Genomic DNA, 16,483 nt, shown 5'->3' with positions numbered 1-16,483 from the left:
TTTTCATTTTTTCTCCCTGTGGACTGCACAGTGCTCTTTGTTATTCAGTGTTTCTATAACCCTTGCCCAGAAATGTTCAGATACAAAGCATCATCTTTTAAGAACAATATCAAAACTATGATCTCTGGATCTTGGAGTTTATCATTGTTTTTTACATGACCAACTCTTTGAAATGCTTTCATGTCTGATAAGTAGAATTTTGCTACTAAAATTTTCTTATTTTTGGCATATTTTCTGTGCCCTTTTAATATACCGTAGGGAGGGTTCTCCAAAAGCTGACTTCAAGGCTTTGTCTGTCGCTAAGTCTCAAATCTGTATTAAAAATAGAGCAACGCTATAGGCTCATAAAACTTTAACCAGATTTAAAGTTTTGTGAATTGTTTCGAATGGATCTGATGGATCACACCAAATTTTCAAAAGACATGCTGACTTTATTAATGTGGTTTTCTAATTCCTTGGTGAAATAATACTTTACTTATAGAGAAGTTACCTGCCTTATGATATTGACAAAATCAAAATGTAAAAAAAAAAAAAAGCCACTAAGCAGTCCAAATGGATGCCACAGTATTTATACACTATCCTTTGCATGTTCTTTACAGAAAACCCCTAAAGCAGTGGGTATGATAAGCTAATGCCAGCTAAAATTACTTTATTCTGTGTGCAGTAAAAAACTAGTCTATCCAAAAAATGTCACTGAAATCTGGCCATCTGAACATGTTTGTAAAACTGCAGAAAGGGACAGTGGCTACACTGCTAAGGCTCTCTCATAAATTTACCATGGAAAAGATGATATGCTTTTCACTGTGTCTTTCACGTTGTCATGTCAGTTATTTCTTCTTTTAAAAAATTAGCCCAATTTACAAAGTACTTTGAAAAGCAAGATACGGAGTGCTTTTAAAGTAAGTCTCTCATTGCCTCTTATAAATTATTTTTGAACTTTTAAAGGAAATAAAGGCAAGACAGTTAAAAGACACATTAGCTGAGCTTTTAGTGAATAAAATATTTATTGAGACAGTACCAAATAAAAGGTTTCCATCTCTGAAACAATCTGTACAGGTGCCCAAGTACAGGATTTGCTTACCTACAGAAACCTAACCGAGTTCCTCAGTTAAACTTGCCTTTGACGGTATCAGGAGAACTTCCTTGATACAGCTTAGGTGATGAAAAAGGCAACCTCAGCTAAGATGTGGCAACCAAAAAAGCTCTTGTGATTTTAAATTGCGTCAGTAGAGACAGTGCCCAGATCATAATAGTCCTTTGTGTGCTGACTCCTGTCCCGTGTTAAGAGAGTTTTGACAGATGAGTGTGCATCTATAAGGGGACAACCAGGATAGTGAAGGAACGTTTATCACTTCAGACAAGGAAAGAGTTATTTTCTTGTAGAAGAGAAAATGTAGAGAAGGAGGGACTCCTGCCTTCAGAAATTTGAAGGGCCGTATGTAGGAGAGAAATTAAAACTACTGAAGGGACAGAGCTGGGATTGAAGGCAGTTGGTCACAGAGCAACATGTTTGAATTTGGCTTAAGGAAGAGTGTCAACTCAGCTGAAACCACGCCTGGATTTGCTACTACCTAGTAATGGCACCTGTTCTTACTTCAGGTGTCCAAGCAGAGGCTACTTGTATGTATTTGGGTTTGAATAGGGGTTTTTAGGATATCGTTCCATGTTTGTTCCTTGAAAAAGTTGACATGGCAGAAAAATGGTACATATGTGCCCAGCTGTGCTGTTGAAAGCAGTGTTCGTCTTTAAGAATGTCTGTTAGTTGCCCTGAGCCTCACTTTCCTCAGTGTACTGATAACTTTGTGATTGCAAAATATTCATTGGTATAAAGAAGTCATGCATCTTATTCCTTTGATGCTCACGCAGTGTCTGTGGGGTCAGAGGGCAGGGACTGTCATCCCCATTTTAGAGGTCAGGAGACCATGGCTCAGCTCAGCTAGAGGAAATGACTCACCCTATGCGATACAGTCAGAGCTTGGATCACATCTGGCCTTTTGATTCCTGGTCCAGCATTTTTACCATTTTTTACCCCTCCAGAATGCCTTCTTGAGGTTCCTTCCAGCTTGAAATATTTAGGGCACTAATTATTTATAATGAAAAAGAGACTTTATTTTTCTCATCAGTCTTTTTAAGTTATTTAATTTTGTGTGTATTATATTCTGGATGTTATTCAGTAAAGAGGCATCTGTAAAAGCCTGTGCTTTCTCTCCGTGTGCTTTCCCGTCTCAGGACGGGGTTTCTGTGGATTATTAGGATCATGAGATAGGATGTGGGGGACATATAAGTCGATACGCTACGGTGATATGTGTGTGTGTGTTAAAGGCGCCAAAGCTGGGAAGAATTTCAGACTGAATACTTAGAAAAATCAACAGGAAAAAACCATCCCTTTGCTTAGAAACTGTAAATCATTAGCATTTCCTAGGGATGATCTTTGCTGATTTCTGAAAGTGTGTCTCTTTAGTTTAAATCTGACAACAGTGTGCTGTCAGAATTGATTATTTGAGCACACTTAGTTTTTTGTGGGCCTAAAGATATCATGAAGCCTGGGTAATTAAACACTGAAGGCAGGGCATCTGGCCTTACTTCAGTTAAAAACAATTGCCGAAAGAATGCCTGTAATTTAAATACAAAAATATGATGACATTTTATCCTCTAAAGACATCCATACTCTAAATCTTAGTTCTTAAAACTACCTTCTTTGAAAAGTCTTGTTGAGAGACAGAAAGGAAAATATATTTTCTTTAATAAATCAACATAACATTGTGACTTCTAATTAAGGATATTATTTCTATATTTTTGGAACTGACTATATTTCACTGCCATTACATTTTACCATATGTTAACTAAAATTCCATTGGGTACATTTTGCCATGTCTGGGGACCAATCTGGCTGATTCGCTTTGCTCTGGGAACCCTGATGTCCTGTATGTGTTGAGTGAAAGATTCCTCAGGCATTCAAAATAATTGAAGGAAAATAATAGAGTAACACTGTAGACCCTTCTACTGTGAAAATGAACCATCCAAGTAATAAATAAGCTTTTCTGTCTATAGTTGACACAATTTAACAGAGAAAATGTTTAAATTTAAGGAAAAAAATTCTTTATATATTTGATTTGATTATATATTTCCATTTCTTTCATTTACATGTTAGGGTTTATTTTTATTTTTATTTTTTTTTGCGGTACGCGGGCCTCTCACTGCTGTGGCCTCTCCCGTGGACGCGCAGGCTCAGCGGCCATGGCTCACGGGCCCAGCCGCTCCGCGGCATGTGGGATCCTCCCGGACCGGGGCACGAACCCGCGTCCCCTGCATCGGCAGGCGGACTCTCAACCACTGCGCCGCCAGGGAAGCCCAGGGTTTACTTTTGTTGAGCTGAATCTTTTTGTGATTTCTTCTGTCCTTTGTTGGGTGGGAAGACAAACTGTGACAGATTTAATGCTGCTAATCTTTAATCTGGAAAAAAAGACAGATCCATCGTACCATGTTGTCTTGGACCTTGAAAAAGGATGTCGGTAGCATTTGACAGAGAGTAGAACCCGCCAAGTTCCTGAGCAGTGATAATTTTCATTTAATCTACAGTGACAAAGTCCTAGAGATATGAATGACTGGATTAAAGGGGGAAGGTTTTCATTTTCACGTGAGGGTTTCTTTCCCTTTCCTACTTTAGCTAACTTATTTTTGTGTAACTGGCTTAGGAAGACTATGCAGATCAGAGTTCGGGATTGAGATGGTTTTTACTGCAAGATGAGAATTTGACTTCTTTGTAGGCCCCAGGTATTCAGAAGATGATCCTCAGTAGAACAGTAACCAATACACTGCATTTCCATGAAAATTCAAATAGAATAAGATGGCATTTGGAAGACTAGTTTTGAAAGGAAAAACAATACACATTGGCTGCAAAGGTCAGTTAGATGCTGGAACATGGTACTAAGAGGAATTTTGGATCTTCTTTATTCATTAGTCTTTAAAACAATGTTCAATTTATTACCTCAGGGTTCAGTATCAAATTAAAATAGATAAATGGAGACTTTAATAATAGCCATCTGTCTAGAGTTTTTTTTGATTTGGTTTCTCTGGAAAGAGGAAAGATGGATTAGATTATCCTTGGATGTCTCTTAGATATTTCAGTGAGGAGAATGCCAGGGTTAGGGTAGGAAGATAAAAGTCGTGGGAGCAGATAATCCAGCAGCTTCAGTGAAGTGTTGAAGACTGGAATGGAGGAACGAGGAAAGGACCAGCCACTCGAAAGCTGGAGAAAACAAGTAGCCTGCAAAGACTGTGTAGGGACTTAAGAGTCACTTGGGTAAGGATGCTTAGAGTAAAGTAAATGGGTGATGGCTCTGTTAATGAACAAAAAAAGCTATCTCAAATATGAATGTGTCGGCCACTGTAGTATATCATTATAGTGTTGTTATGAGAGTATAAGCGATAATATATAAATTTAGATTATTGAAAGTGACAAATCTTGTAAGAATTTTAATAAAAAATTAAATTGTGCATGTCTCTTAAGCCAGAATATGATGTGAGAAGGTAGTAGACAACCAGAAAGTGCATACATCTAATGGACTGGAAATGAGTTACTGAGTCATTCAACATGGCTGGAGCCAAAGGGCCTGGGAAAAAGCTGAAAAAATAAGGAACAAACAATGCCCCTGGTAAAATGGGCTTATTATATATAATAAGTCACAGAGAAATCTGTGTTGTGTTTCACATCTTTGAAGAAGGAATTTCAAATGTCAAACACATCTGATATGTATTGTACTTAATACTGGGTAACAAATGTATAACTAAGAAGGGCCATTAACCAGTTTCTGTAGGTAGTTCTCTCCTCTCAAATGCAGTCTGCCATGGGCAAGCAGGCTGGTGTTTCCCTACATAGAATTAGTTGGACTGTGTGGATTTCAGCAACAGTTGTAGGTTTTCGACTTCAGTTCTGAGAAAATCTGTCTTTCAGGTATCTAGTGGCAGTGCTACCTGCTCTGCTTCATTTAGTTGTTTGTCAATGTAAATAGTTTTGTTACTGTAGCTGTGGAGGAGCCTGGAAAGGAGACTTTATACGCAGATATTTAGAACTACCTTTTTACTCTGCTTAAAGACGTGTGAACTGGTGTCCTCTTTGAGGAGGGATTGTAGAGCGTCCTATTTTTCCCAGCAGTGTGGCTGGACATTTTTGGCATCACCCAGTGGGCAGTGAGGGTTCCGAGTTGACGGGTAAGCAGGAAGGCAGGACAGTTTTCAAGGGCCTCCCAAAGCAGATCTCAGCGTGAGATTGTTATTTAGTGAGAAATTCCCATAGCTTCACACCTAAACATACGACATGTAAATATGAGGTATTTATAGTCCTACGTTCTTTTAGCGATTACAGTATTGAAAATTAAATCCCTGCTTTCCAGTGAGGATCTGCCACTTATTCACTTACTAGAGAGATTTTTAAATGATTATTGAGGATCCTGGGGCCCTTAAGAAAACAGGGATTGTTTGAGAAACATGGCAGATATAAGATACAAAGGGCAGGCTAACTGTATTTTTTCCCAGACAATATGTATTAGAATCTTGAATATCAGTCCTTGCAGTGCATGCAGCAGATGTTTTTATACAGCAGCTTTTGGGTAACCTGACCTGGAGGGGTGGCTTCTTGGTTTCCAGGTCAGTGCATGATCTGGCCTATGGCAGCCTGTCTGATCTCAGCGGCCACCATGGCCTATGGCAGCCTGTCTGATCTCAACGCCCACCACGGCCTATGGCAGCCTGTCTGATCTGAACGGCCACCACGGCCTATGGCAGCCTGTGTGATCCTTCTTGGTTTCCAGGTCAGTGCATGATCTGGCCTATGGCAGCCTGTCTGATCTCAACGGCCACCATGGCCTATGCCAGCCTGTCTGATCTCAACGCCCACCATGGCCTATGCCAGCCTGTCTGATCTCAACGGCCACCATGGCCTGTGGCAGCCTGTCTGATCTCAACGGCCACCACGGCCTGTGGCAGCCTGTCTGATCTCAACGGCCACCACGGCCTATGGCAGCCTGTCTGATCTCAACGGCCACCACGGCCTATGGCAGCCTGTCTGATCTCAACGGCCACCATGGCCTATGGCAGCCTGTCTGATCTCAACGCCCACCACGGCCTATGGCAGCCTGTCTGATCTCAACGGCCACCATGGCCTATGGCAGCCTGTCTGATCTCAACGCCCACCATGGCCTATGGCAGCCTGTCTGATCTCAACGCCCACCGTTTTCTTGGTGCTCCTTCTATTCCAGCCTCATGACCTTCTTGCAGTTCTTAATTTGTTTCCAACTCAGGGCCTTTCTATTTGCCCTTTACTTGCTGTTCCCTCTAGCCTGGAACCACGCTTTCCTGAGCTCTTCCCTGGCCCGTGCCCTCCCTTCATTTAGGACTCTTCTCAGGTCATCTCATCAGAGAGGCTTTGCCTGACCACCTCATCTGGAAGAGCCCTTCTGCTCTCACTTTGCATCCTCCTCTTCTGCTTTAGTTGTCTTCATAGCACTTACCTTTACCTGAAGTTATATTCTGTGCTTGTTTGCTCTTAAGTGCTGTGAGGTCAGGCTTCATCTCTCTGTCTTGTGCACTGAAAGTTTCCCAGTGCATTAGCAGTACTTGGCACCATGGTAGGGACTCCGTCAGTATTTGTTCCGTGAATGAATGATTGTCCAAATGTATCATGAAAACACGTACCTTATTAGGCTAGTTGTGCTTTACTTTATAAAATTTTGGAGGTCTGGAATTTGTTTTTTCCCACTCCAAGTCAGTGAAGGTATAGTGTTTATATTTGTGTTACCTGGTGTTAGAGATGTGGAGTGCTAATCGCTCATTGCTTCCCCCCTCCTCTCCTCGATTCCAGTTGAATATAAACACAAAATGAACATGGGGTAGAGATGGGTATATGTGTTATTAAACTGAGCAAGTGCCCAGTACCCTACAACGCGGAGGTTTTGAGAAGCTAGATTCGCAGCAACTTGGATTCAAGAATGCCCGGTGGAGTACTTGCTTCTTTGGCAGTTACCCTCCTCCCTTGATTGAGAGTTGAGTAAATCTGACCGGGAGGGTTTACGAAAAACAGAGCCCACCGTCGTTCTCAGCAAGACATGAGCAGGCCATGAAAAGACAAAATTGAACTTGTTTTATTCATCCACTAGTTAAAAATGTGAATTGTGGGCCAGGGGATGTCAGATTCCACTGGTTAGATTAGCAAATTCTCCGCATATGGAAATAATTCCTTAGGCAGGTGGAAAGAGAAATTGAAAGGATTTACCCAGCTCCACCCCTCCCACTTGGGGAACCAAGCAGCCCTGCCGTCTTGGGTGCAAAGAAAGGGGATGGTTTGCAATTATAGTTATCCCCTGAACAATTGCATTTGTGACACATATATTAAAATACACCTACAAATAAATAATCTTGACCAGAAAAGAGCTATCAACACAGGATGTTTCTGAGAGTTGATCGCGATTGTGAGTCATCTAGACATCTGCCAAATTAAAGTAGGCTCTGTTTGTACATATGTTTAAAGGGAAGAACGGATGTGAATCCAGCATCTCTTCAACACCTGTTAATAAGAAAGGTAATACTTATGAAAAAACAGCATGTTATTTTTAGTATGGGTAATCTGTTTAGTATGGTTCATATTAACTTCAAGTATAAATTCAGGAGCGTTTGTGTTTCAGGTTCGTGGGAGTAAGGGAGAAGTGCTGTACGTTCTGGATGCTACCAACCCACGGCACTCCAACTGGCTTCGCTTTGTTCACGAGGCGCCATCTCAGGAGGAGAAGAACTTGGCTGCCATTCAAGTGAGCTTATTTGCGCCTCATTTGTACTCTGTGCTGCGAGGGGAGCGAACCGATTTATAGCTCTGCTCCCTGTTTTAAATGTATTTCCCAATGACTTGCTTCAAATAACAGTAACTAACTCGTAAAAGCAGAGAAATCTCATCTAGGCAGCATGTGCAGGAAAGGGCAAGCCTCGCTGTAAATTGACACCAGATCACTCACTTTATGAGAATCCTTGAGGGAATGAATTACATGGGCTGATATTGTCCTTGGCGGATTCTGCTTTCAAGTACTTTTAACTCACTCAGTGAATGTTTATTGATAGTTTTTCTGTTTGATGCTTTATTTGGCTCATAGCACCGTATTCTATGTTATTGTTTGGGAAAGGCTTCACGGAGAAAGTTTATTTGGGTATATCCCTATGACTGTACTCTGAGCTTCTTGAGGGTATTGTATTACTCAGGGTTTTCAGAGACTATGATGTATAGCTAGCTATCTGTCAGTCCGTCCATCCATCCATCCATCCAGGGAGAGAAAGAGAGAGACGGAGAAAGAGGTTCACTGTAAGGAACTGGAGGCTGGCAAGTCCAAAATCTGCAGAGCCAGTGTCCCACTTTGAGTCCAGAGGCAACAGGCTGCTGTAGAACAAGGAACAGCTGATGGTCTAGTTCAAGTCTGATGACTGGAAGGCTGCTGTAGAATCAGCAAGAGCTAGTGTCCCACTTGAAAGGCTGTCAGGCCTGAAGGGTGGATATTCCACTTTAAAGGCCATCAGGCAAAAGAATCCTCTTTTACTTGGGGGAAGGAGACCCTTTTGTTCTTTTCAGGACTTCAACTGATTGGCCGAGACCCACCTACATAGTGGAGGGCAGTCTACTTCACTCAAATTCATGCATTAAAACGTTAATCTCATTCAAAAACAACCTCACAGAAAAACCCAAAGTAATGTTTGAACAACTCTCTGGGTGCCCTGTGGCCCAGTCGAGCTGACACGTAAAATTAACTCTGCCAGGTGGGATCAATGTTTTCTTGAATTCTGTATCCCTGTATCTTAGTATAGTGCTACACACAACATTAGTCTCTAATACAAACTGTGAGTTGAACTTCGGTGATCCCTCAGTGGAAATTAAGGGAAGAAGAGAAAAAGTCAAGGCAAGGAGTTTTTAGAGGGGCTCTATAATTAAAACTCACTGGACAGATCATTAGGAGAATAAAGAAACATTCTGTTGGGGAATTAACTTATCACATGTGAAAACTCAGCTCCTGAATCCTAAACTGCAGAAGAGGAAGCATAGCTATGGTTGGCAGAAGCAAGAGGGAAGGGAAAAGAATAAGGGAACAACTAACAATTCTTTGAGTATTTACCCATGTGCACTATTCTAGAAGCTTCATATATATTATGTCATTTATTCAAAACTCTGAGAGCTTATGCTGATTTCACTCAATTCCAAGTCTAAAACCAACAGGGGCAAGAGGGAAAATGCACAGAATTAGGTTTTAAAGTAACCAGAAAACACAGTCATTTAGAATATTTCATTTCCTGATGTTATTAGCTAACCAGATTTTTTTCAGTAAAAATAAGCAGTGGATCACCAGTGTGATTACTGTTTCTTTTTGTATGGATAAATGAGTGATGACTTACCAAAGGGCCACATGGGGGTTGGAAAATAGGATCTTTTGGCAGCCAGCTGTATTCAAGCCACTTTTTAGATTGTTCATGACATGTGTTGATCCAATCACACATTTAAGTTGATCTCTTTTTTTAAATTTGTAGACATTATTTTTTTTCAAGTATTTTATATTTTTTTTATGGTTTTCTGAGGCATACTCATCTCACAGGATCTTCAGTTATATCCTAATTTTAATTTACAGACTCAGTTTAAGTGTTTCTTTGTAAATGTTAACAATATCAAAATTGCCTGTAGAACCATGAAATCTAATTTAGGCAAACCCATTGTTTTGTAGCTTCTTCATTATTGTGTTTTAGAGAATATTATTCTGTTTAAACTAGATTCTTTTCTTCTTATGCTTAAATAATGATTTTAAGCTTTGCTCAAATTCCTTTTTGGACATTTCTTCCTATTGGCTGTTATTTCTGTAGCATCAGTAGCTCTCTCCATTTGCCCAAACTTTCAAGGTGTAATATGCTCAGCTTTGAGTTTTGCCCTAGAATCTCTCAGGTTATCCTTGTTGAAGAGTTCCCTTTAACTGTACATTTTGCTTATACTGAATCCTTTCGTTAACGGATTACTGTCAGTAAGTGTTTGTCTCCATCTTTCGCTGCCCACATTTGCTACTCTATGCCCTGTTTATTTCATCATACTGTAGCCACCTACACTTCTCTCCTTTTTGGTAACCACGATTTCTAAGACTCACACAATTTTCATGTTAATTCGGTGTATTCAGTGCAGTACTTTTCTTCCTCTATTTCAACGGTGTTTCTTTCCTTGAAAGCAAATAGGAATCTACAAAAGATGACTGCAGCAACTTTGGTACTCCAAGACGTTATTGTTTGACTTACTAATAGGGGGTGAAGTGGGAGTGGGATTAGAGTAGGACTCATAAACTAGCTAGAGGCTATGTGAAGTTTCACCCTTGAATTTAATTAGAGTCTATGACTGTTCAGAGGCCACTGTGAGAGTCTTTGGGTGCAGAAGTGATGACAGTGCCTTTAATTCCTTTTAACATGGTTTTGGGCTTTCCTAAGAGGGGGGTTGGGTGCGGTGCTACCATGTTTCTTGCCATGGAGCACAGTATGGATCTTTGCTAGCTCCCTTGAGGTAACGTCTTTCTTACTTGAACAGTAGCTGGAGAAGTGGATTGCTCAGGGTTCAAAATCACATCTGAGCTAGAGGCAGAGAGCTTAATATTTGGGTCACATGGCTGACAGTGATATCATCCTTCTGATGAGTTGGGATTATCTCCTGAGGACTGCTTTCCAGAAACACTGAATTGGTAAGAGAAGATCATAATGTTTCCTGCAAAGCATTATGAGTCACTTGCATTCCAAATTGCATCTGAAATTTAGGGTATTCAGGAAATTTTTTATTTGAGCTGTATGTCCCAGGAGTGAAGTAAATGAGAAACATTTGTGGCTATGTGGCTTGCTTGGTGGAAAACGTCAATACTTGGTCCAGTTTTTTTTGGACAAGGGATTAAGAATTCGAGGTCTGTTTTGGCAGAGGATGGGAACTCTTTTTTAGAGACTCAGTTATACTTCTAGTTTTGCAATTTATTTGATTTTGGAAGACTTGCTTTGGAAATGATGATTTAAATATCTGAATTACTGAAGAAGGGTCTCATAGGCTAACAACTCCTCCCACATGCGCACATTTCGGAATAATCAGTTGAACTGGATGTTCAGACCCATGAAAACTATTTCCAACTAAACCAGAAAATTCTAAACATGAAAGATTTGGCTTAAAATGAACCAAGAGAATTCTTAAGCTCCATAAGAAACGGTTGATTCTTATTAAATGCTAATTTTATTATACTAAAGGAAGAAAGTATGTAATATTTGAAAAGTAATTGAACTACTTAGTGTTTTGCAGGCTTTTGAAAATTTCTGATCTTTTGGTGGAAAGCTATTTGTTTAAATACAGAATTATGTCATTTAAAGTTAAAACTTGGAATTCTTTAGTCATTTCAGAGCTAGAGTATTATATCTCATGTTCTTAAGACATGTGTCCAGACATACCTTTCCTGGGACTTTTCACAGTATATTATCTTGTCAACGTAATGAAAGATGGCTTGTTGTTCTAAAAAAAAAAGAGGAGCATATGGAAGAATATTTGGGTCTTGGTCCACTACTCCGTGAGGGGTGCCAGGGTATGGGGATGGTCTAACTAAGTCTAGAGGGCACTGGGCTTTGAGCTGAGCTTGTGGTATCAGCACAGCTCCACCCCGATTCCGATGTCAGTTTGGTTTCCCCGTTACCAGGAAAGCTATTTTATTACCTATTATTTGCTCTCCTACCTGTGCCTTGTGAGAGGATGGACAGTCTTAGGCAGTTTATCCCAGAGTCTTTTCTGGTGACACGTGGCATTTCAGTATGAAGAAGTGGGAGATCAAGTGTGGCTCTCCAAGGAGAACAGCAACTTGCGTGTTTTTAGAGCCCAAGTAGAACTTTCTCCATTGTCATCAAGCCACCAAGGTCAACAGGCTTATCAAATAGTGTTGATGCAGAATGGTACCAGCCAAGCAGCCAACCAAAAGAATTATCAAAAGGATTTATCACTTGTACCCAAAATTATACATAGTTTCCTCTAATTCTGTTTCTTCCCTATTTCTATTTTTTTCCTATCAAATTTATACAAATGGTATTTCTACAATATTTTCTAGACTCTGTATGTTACAGAATTTTAAGATGCAGCTCTCTAGTGATTTTCTTCAATAAAATATCAGTTTAATAACTTGCAGGTCTGTCTTTTAATGGGTTATCTTCCAGTAAGGTACATATTTGTCTTTCACTAGGGTAAAAATTTAAACTAAATTAAAATCACAGGTAATTGGTCCTATGAGGTTTTAAATACCAACCCTACTGTTGCTGTATGCTCCTACAGGGAGTGGGGGAATTTTATTACTTATCAGTTTATTATTTTCAATGAGGTTGTAGTTTATTGGTAGGGAAAATGAATATGTATAGAGAGATCTTTAAGATATATAGTGATACCTTGAAGGATGAGTTAATCCTTAATAATGATGATGTTGGCAGCTAACCCTTTCTGCATGTTTACTATACGCCAGTAAATGGTGATATGTATTAAAACCTTAATACTTACTGTGACACTATAATTATCATTTCCCTTTGTCACATGAGGATACTAGCACACAGAGAATCCAAGGGACTTGTCTGAGCCACACAGCCTGTGGGTAGCTGGATAGGATTTGAACCCTGGTGAATTATCTCCCCTGTCTACTCTCTGAACCTCTGTGCTCTAATACCTTAGAGTTGAGATAAATTATAAAGGAGTAAAGTCAGATTTAAAAAACCTTCCGGGGGGGGATAAATTGGGAGATTGCGATTGACGTGTACACACAGCTATATATAAAATAGTTAACTAATAAGGCCCGACTGCATAGCACAGGGAACACTACTCAATACTCTGCAATGACCTATATGGGAAAAGAATCTAAAAAAGAGTAGGTATATGTATATGTATAACTGATTCACTTTGCTGTACACCTGAGACTATAATACAACATTGTAAATCAACTAACTATACTCCAATAAAAATTAAAAAAAAACTTTCATATATCTGAACTTGCTATTTAGATATTTTGAAACGGCTGAAAATTTGCAAAACAATTTAATTTTTTAAAATATATTTTAAAGTTATTTACATCCATATTCCTTGATCTTTTTTAAGTTCCCCAGCTACCCATAATTCATTACAAAGCATTGCACCTTCTTCTCTTCATGTAAAGGTGATGTCTAGGCAATGTCTGTCCTGGCCTCTTTTTCCCTTTGGTTCCTTTCTTTTTGTCTTAGCTGCTAGCTAATGTGTTAAAAATGAGATAAAGTTAACATTTAGATCTCTTGAAATTAAAAAAAGTAAAATTTCAGAATCAGAGCCTGTCAGGTTGGGTATAGGGGAAATTTTCGAGTAGGTAGGATTTTCTGTGTCTCTCAATCCAGAAACCATACAGGTAGTTTTCTCAACTACCTCCATTGAAGACCATCCTGCTTCCCAGTGTCCTTGTGTCACCCAGCAATAAAGTAGAATGTGTTGTTGCCTTTTGACTTACCCGAGGGTTCTGTGAATCACTTTAGAGCTTTATTGGAGCTTGACTTTTGAGCTATTTTTTCTTGCATTGACAAACATTTATTTCATTTCTTTTTTTAAAGAGTATAGTTGATTTACAATGTTGTGTTAGTTTTCAGATGTACAGCAAAGTGAATCAGTTAGACATATACATGTATCCACTCTTTTTTTTTTTTTAGATTCTTTTCCCATATAGGCCATTACAGAGTATTGAGTGGAATTCCCTGTGCTCTACAGCAGGTTCTTATTAGTTATCTATTTTATATATAGTAATGTGTCTATGTCAGTCCCAATCTCCCAATTTATCCTCCCCCACCCTGCCCACTGTCCCCTGGTAACCGTAAGTTTGTCTTCTACATCCATGCCTCTACTTCTGTTTTGTAAATAAGTTCATTTGTACCCTTTTTTTTTTTTAAGATTCCACATATAAGTGATATCGTATGATATTTTTCAGAACGATTTTTATCTAGCCTATCTCATTTGTATGTATTTGTGGTTACATTAGTTATATATTTGCTGTGTAACAAATTTCCCCCACATTTTAACAGCTTAAAACAACAAGTGTTTATTATTCAAACCTTTTCTGAGGGTCAGGAATTCAGGAGCAACTTAGCTGGGTGGTTCTGGAGTTCTGCCTCCGGGACTGTCACGAGGTTGCAGTCAGGTAGTCAGCTGGGGCTGTTTGGTCTCGGAAGACTTGATTAGATTCCACTTCCAAGTTCACTCACATAGCTATCCGCAGGAGGCTTCAGTTCTTAACGGTGTAAACCTTCCCTAGGACTCCTCACAACAGAGAGAAACAGCTTGCTTCTCTGAGAGTGATGTGAGAGAGAGAAAGCAGCAGTCTTTTATAACCTAATTTTGGAAATGACCTACCATACCATCATTTCTGTAGGATGCTGTTAGTCACACAGACGCAGACCAGCCTGGTACAGTGCAGGAGGAGACTTCACAGGAGTGTGGCTACCAGGAGGTGGGTCATCACTGGAGGCCGTCTTCAAGGCTGGCTACGGCAGTGATCAGTGGGGGAAATGGGCTTTATAGAAGGATGGGATAAGGTTAGAATCACTGACAAAACGAGGCCCTGATACAGAATCAGAAGGAATGCAGAACCCAGCCCAGTTCGGATACTGTTAAGGAAGGCCATTTTAAGCAGTAGGTTCCTGACCCTTAACCTCACTGGGTGAGCAATTTATTTAACTCGTTCAGTCAACCGATAGCTCCCAAGCAACTGCTGTGTGCCAGGGCCTGTGCTCAACATTGGAGATATTATAGTTAAAAAGATGATCTAGTTCCTGTTTTCATAGCAGTAAAAATAATCTTTAAAACTCTGTTCCTCTTTGTGAATTAGTGGTAATAATACCTACCTCACTGGATTTTGGGAGGATTATATTAAATGAGATAACATATGCAAAACCCCTGACCCCTGTATGTGCCAATATATGTTAGCAAGTATTTGCATTATCACTACCCCTGCCGTGTCCATAGTTGTTGTCTTTATAGTTTTGTCTCTATGTAAAACAGAACGAAATCTGTTTCATTTCCTCTAAATTCCTCTCAAGGTAGCTAATATAATTCTAAGCATGTAGAAGACTTCTCAGTAAATATTCACCACCGACAGGACAACCTGCTGGATGGAATGATGGACCCACAAGGGGCCCGCTCCTGACTGAGGCGGCAGACGCCTGGATCCCTGCTCCTGGGCACCTCGGTCGTTGGATGCACAGGGACACACGCGTCTGCTAAGGCCACTTGACCACTGTTTACTGTGACTTTGCTGGCTGTGGCTGCGTGGCCTGTCTTCCCTTTGGAAAGATAATTAGGACTTTATAGACACAAGAAATGTCCTGACGTAGAAGATGTCTTGTGCTGTGCAGAGACCTTTACTAGATACAGTGGTTTGCCAATCTTAGAGATAGGTTTGGGATCATCATGATGTTTGTGCTAAGCCACTTCTCAGCTTTTTTAAAGAAGCAGGTTTTGTGCAGGTTGGTTTTTTCCTAAAGAACACATCTACACTCTGCCTGCTCTCAGCTATCTTTCAGAGTGGTGAATGCTGGATACTAGTAGGGAGCATCCCGAGAAATCATTTAAAAGGCTCATAATTTTGTAACCCAGCAAAGCATTAACCAAAAGGAAGCCAGAGGGCTGAAGAGTATATGTTTCCTAATTGATCTGGGGCCTTTGGTAACAAGGTGTTAGAGATAGTGAATGTATGAAATAGAATTGAAAATAGAAATTCTGTGAAATGATTCTTTGTGGAGGAAAAGGTGCTGAGTCTTATATTTAATATTTAATTTAAATTTATTATTATTATTCATTTAGAATTAAATTCTATTTAATATTGGATTTAAAATTTAAAACTTAAAAAATATTTAATTAAAAATATTCCCCACACCACCAGAACAGAAACCCAAACCACGTAATATATCGATGGCCTCACTTAGAGAAATGATTTATTTACCTATGAATTTCTGTCACTAGTCTGAGTTCCTCAAGAACAGTCTGTGTCAGTTTTGTTTGTTTTCACACTGCCCACCCTGCGTGGATGCGTCTCGTGGGGCCCAGTGGGTGCTTGCTCACGTGACTCCTCTGCTGACTTTTTCCGGAGCTGGTACACCTAGTTGCATGCGCCTTGTCAACTTGGAAAACCCTTATGTCTGTTTCCTTTGAAAAGACCGAGAGCAAATGCTTCCACTTGAACTCTGGCCTGCAGTTTGCGCGCATGTGAGTATTTGGTCCGGCATGGACACTTTCACTCTGTCCCTGCTGAGTATGTATGGTACATGTGTACACATCTCAGTCTACAGTGTAGGCATTTTTATCTCTTAGCCAGACGACTGTGCGGCCACTAGCACCTCATCATTATGTCAAGTGTTTTTACAGACGTAACCACAGACAATCCGAGTCTTAAATTCAGATACTCTGTTGAGTAAC

The 16,483-nt window shown here is 40.0% G+C and overlaps 1 protein-coding gene across 2 annotated transcripts in view; it reads left to right on the top strand.

Annotated features, from left to right (window-relative positions):
* PRDM5 (PR/SET domain 5) overlaps positions 1-16,483 on the top strand; it is a 210,935-nt gene that overhangs the window by 62,372 nt on the left and 132,080 nt on the right. For both annotated transcript variants that reach the window (XM_024119485.2, XM_024119486.3), the window contains exon 3: positions 7,680-7,802. In XM_024119485.2, coding sequence (XP_023975253.1) covers positions 7,680-7,802 — 123 coding nt within the window. The remainder of the gene's footprint in view (positions 1-7,679; positions 7,803-16,483) is intronic.

Source organism: Physeter macrocephalus, chromosome 7 (genome assembly GCF_002837175.3).
Source record: "Physeter macrocephalus isolate SW-GA chromosome 7, ASM283717v5, whole genome shotgun sequence".
NCBI classification, from domain to species: domain Eukaryota; kingdom Metazoa; phylum Chordata; class Mammalia; order Artiodactyla; family Physeteridae; genus Physeter; species Physeter macrocephalus.
Note: the sequence above shows the minus strand (reverse complement) of the source record. Positions and strands in the feature narration are given on the sequence as shown.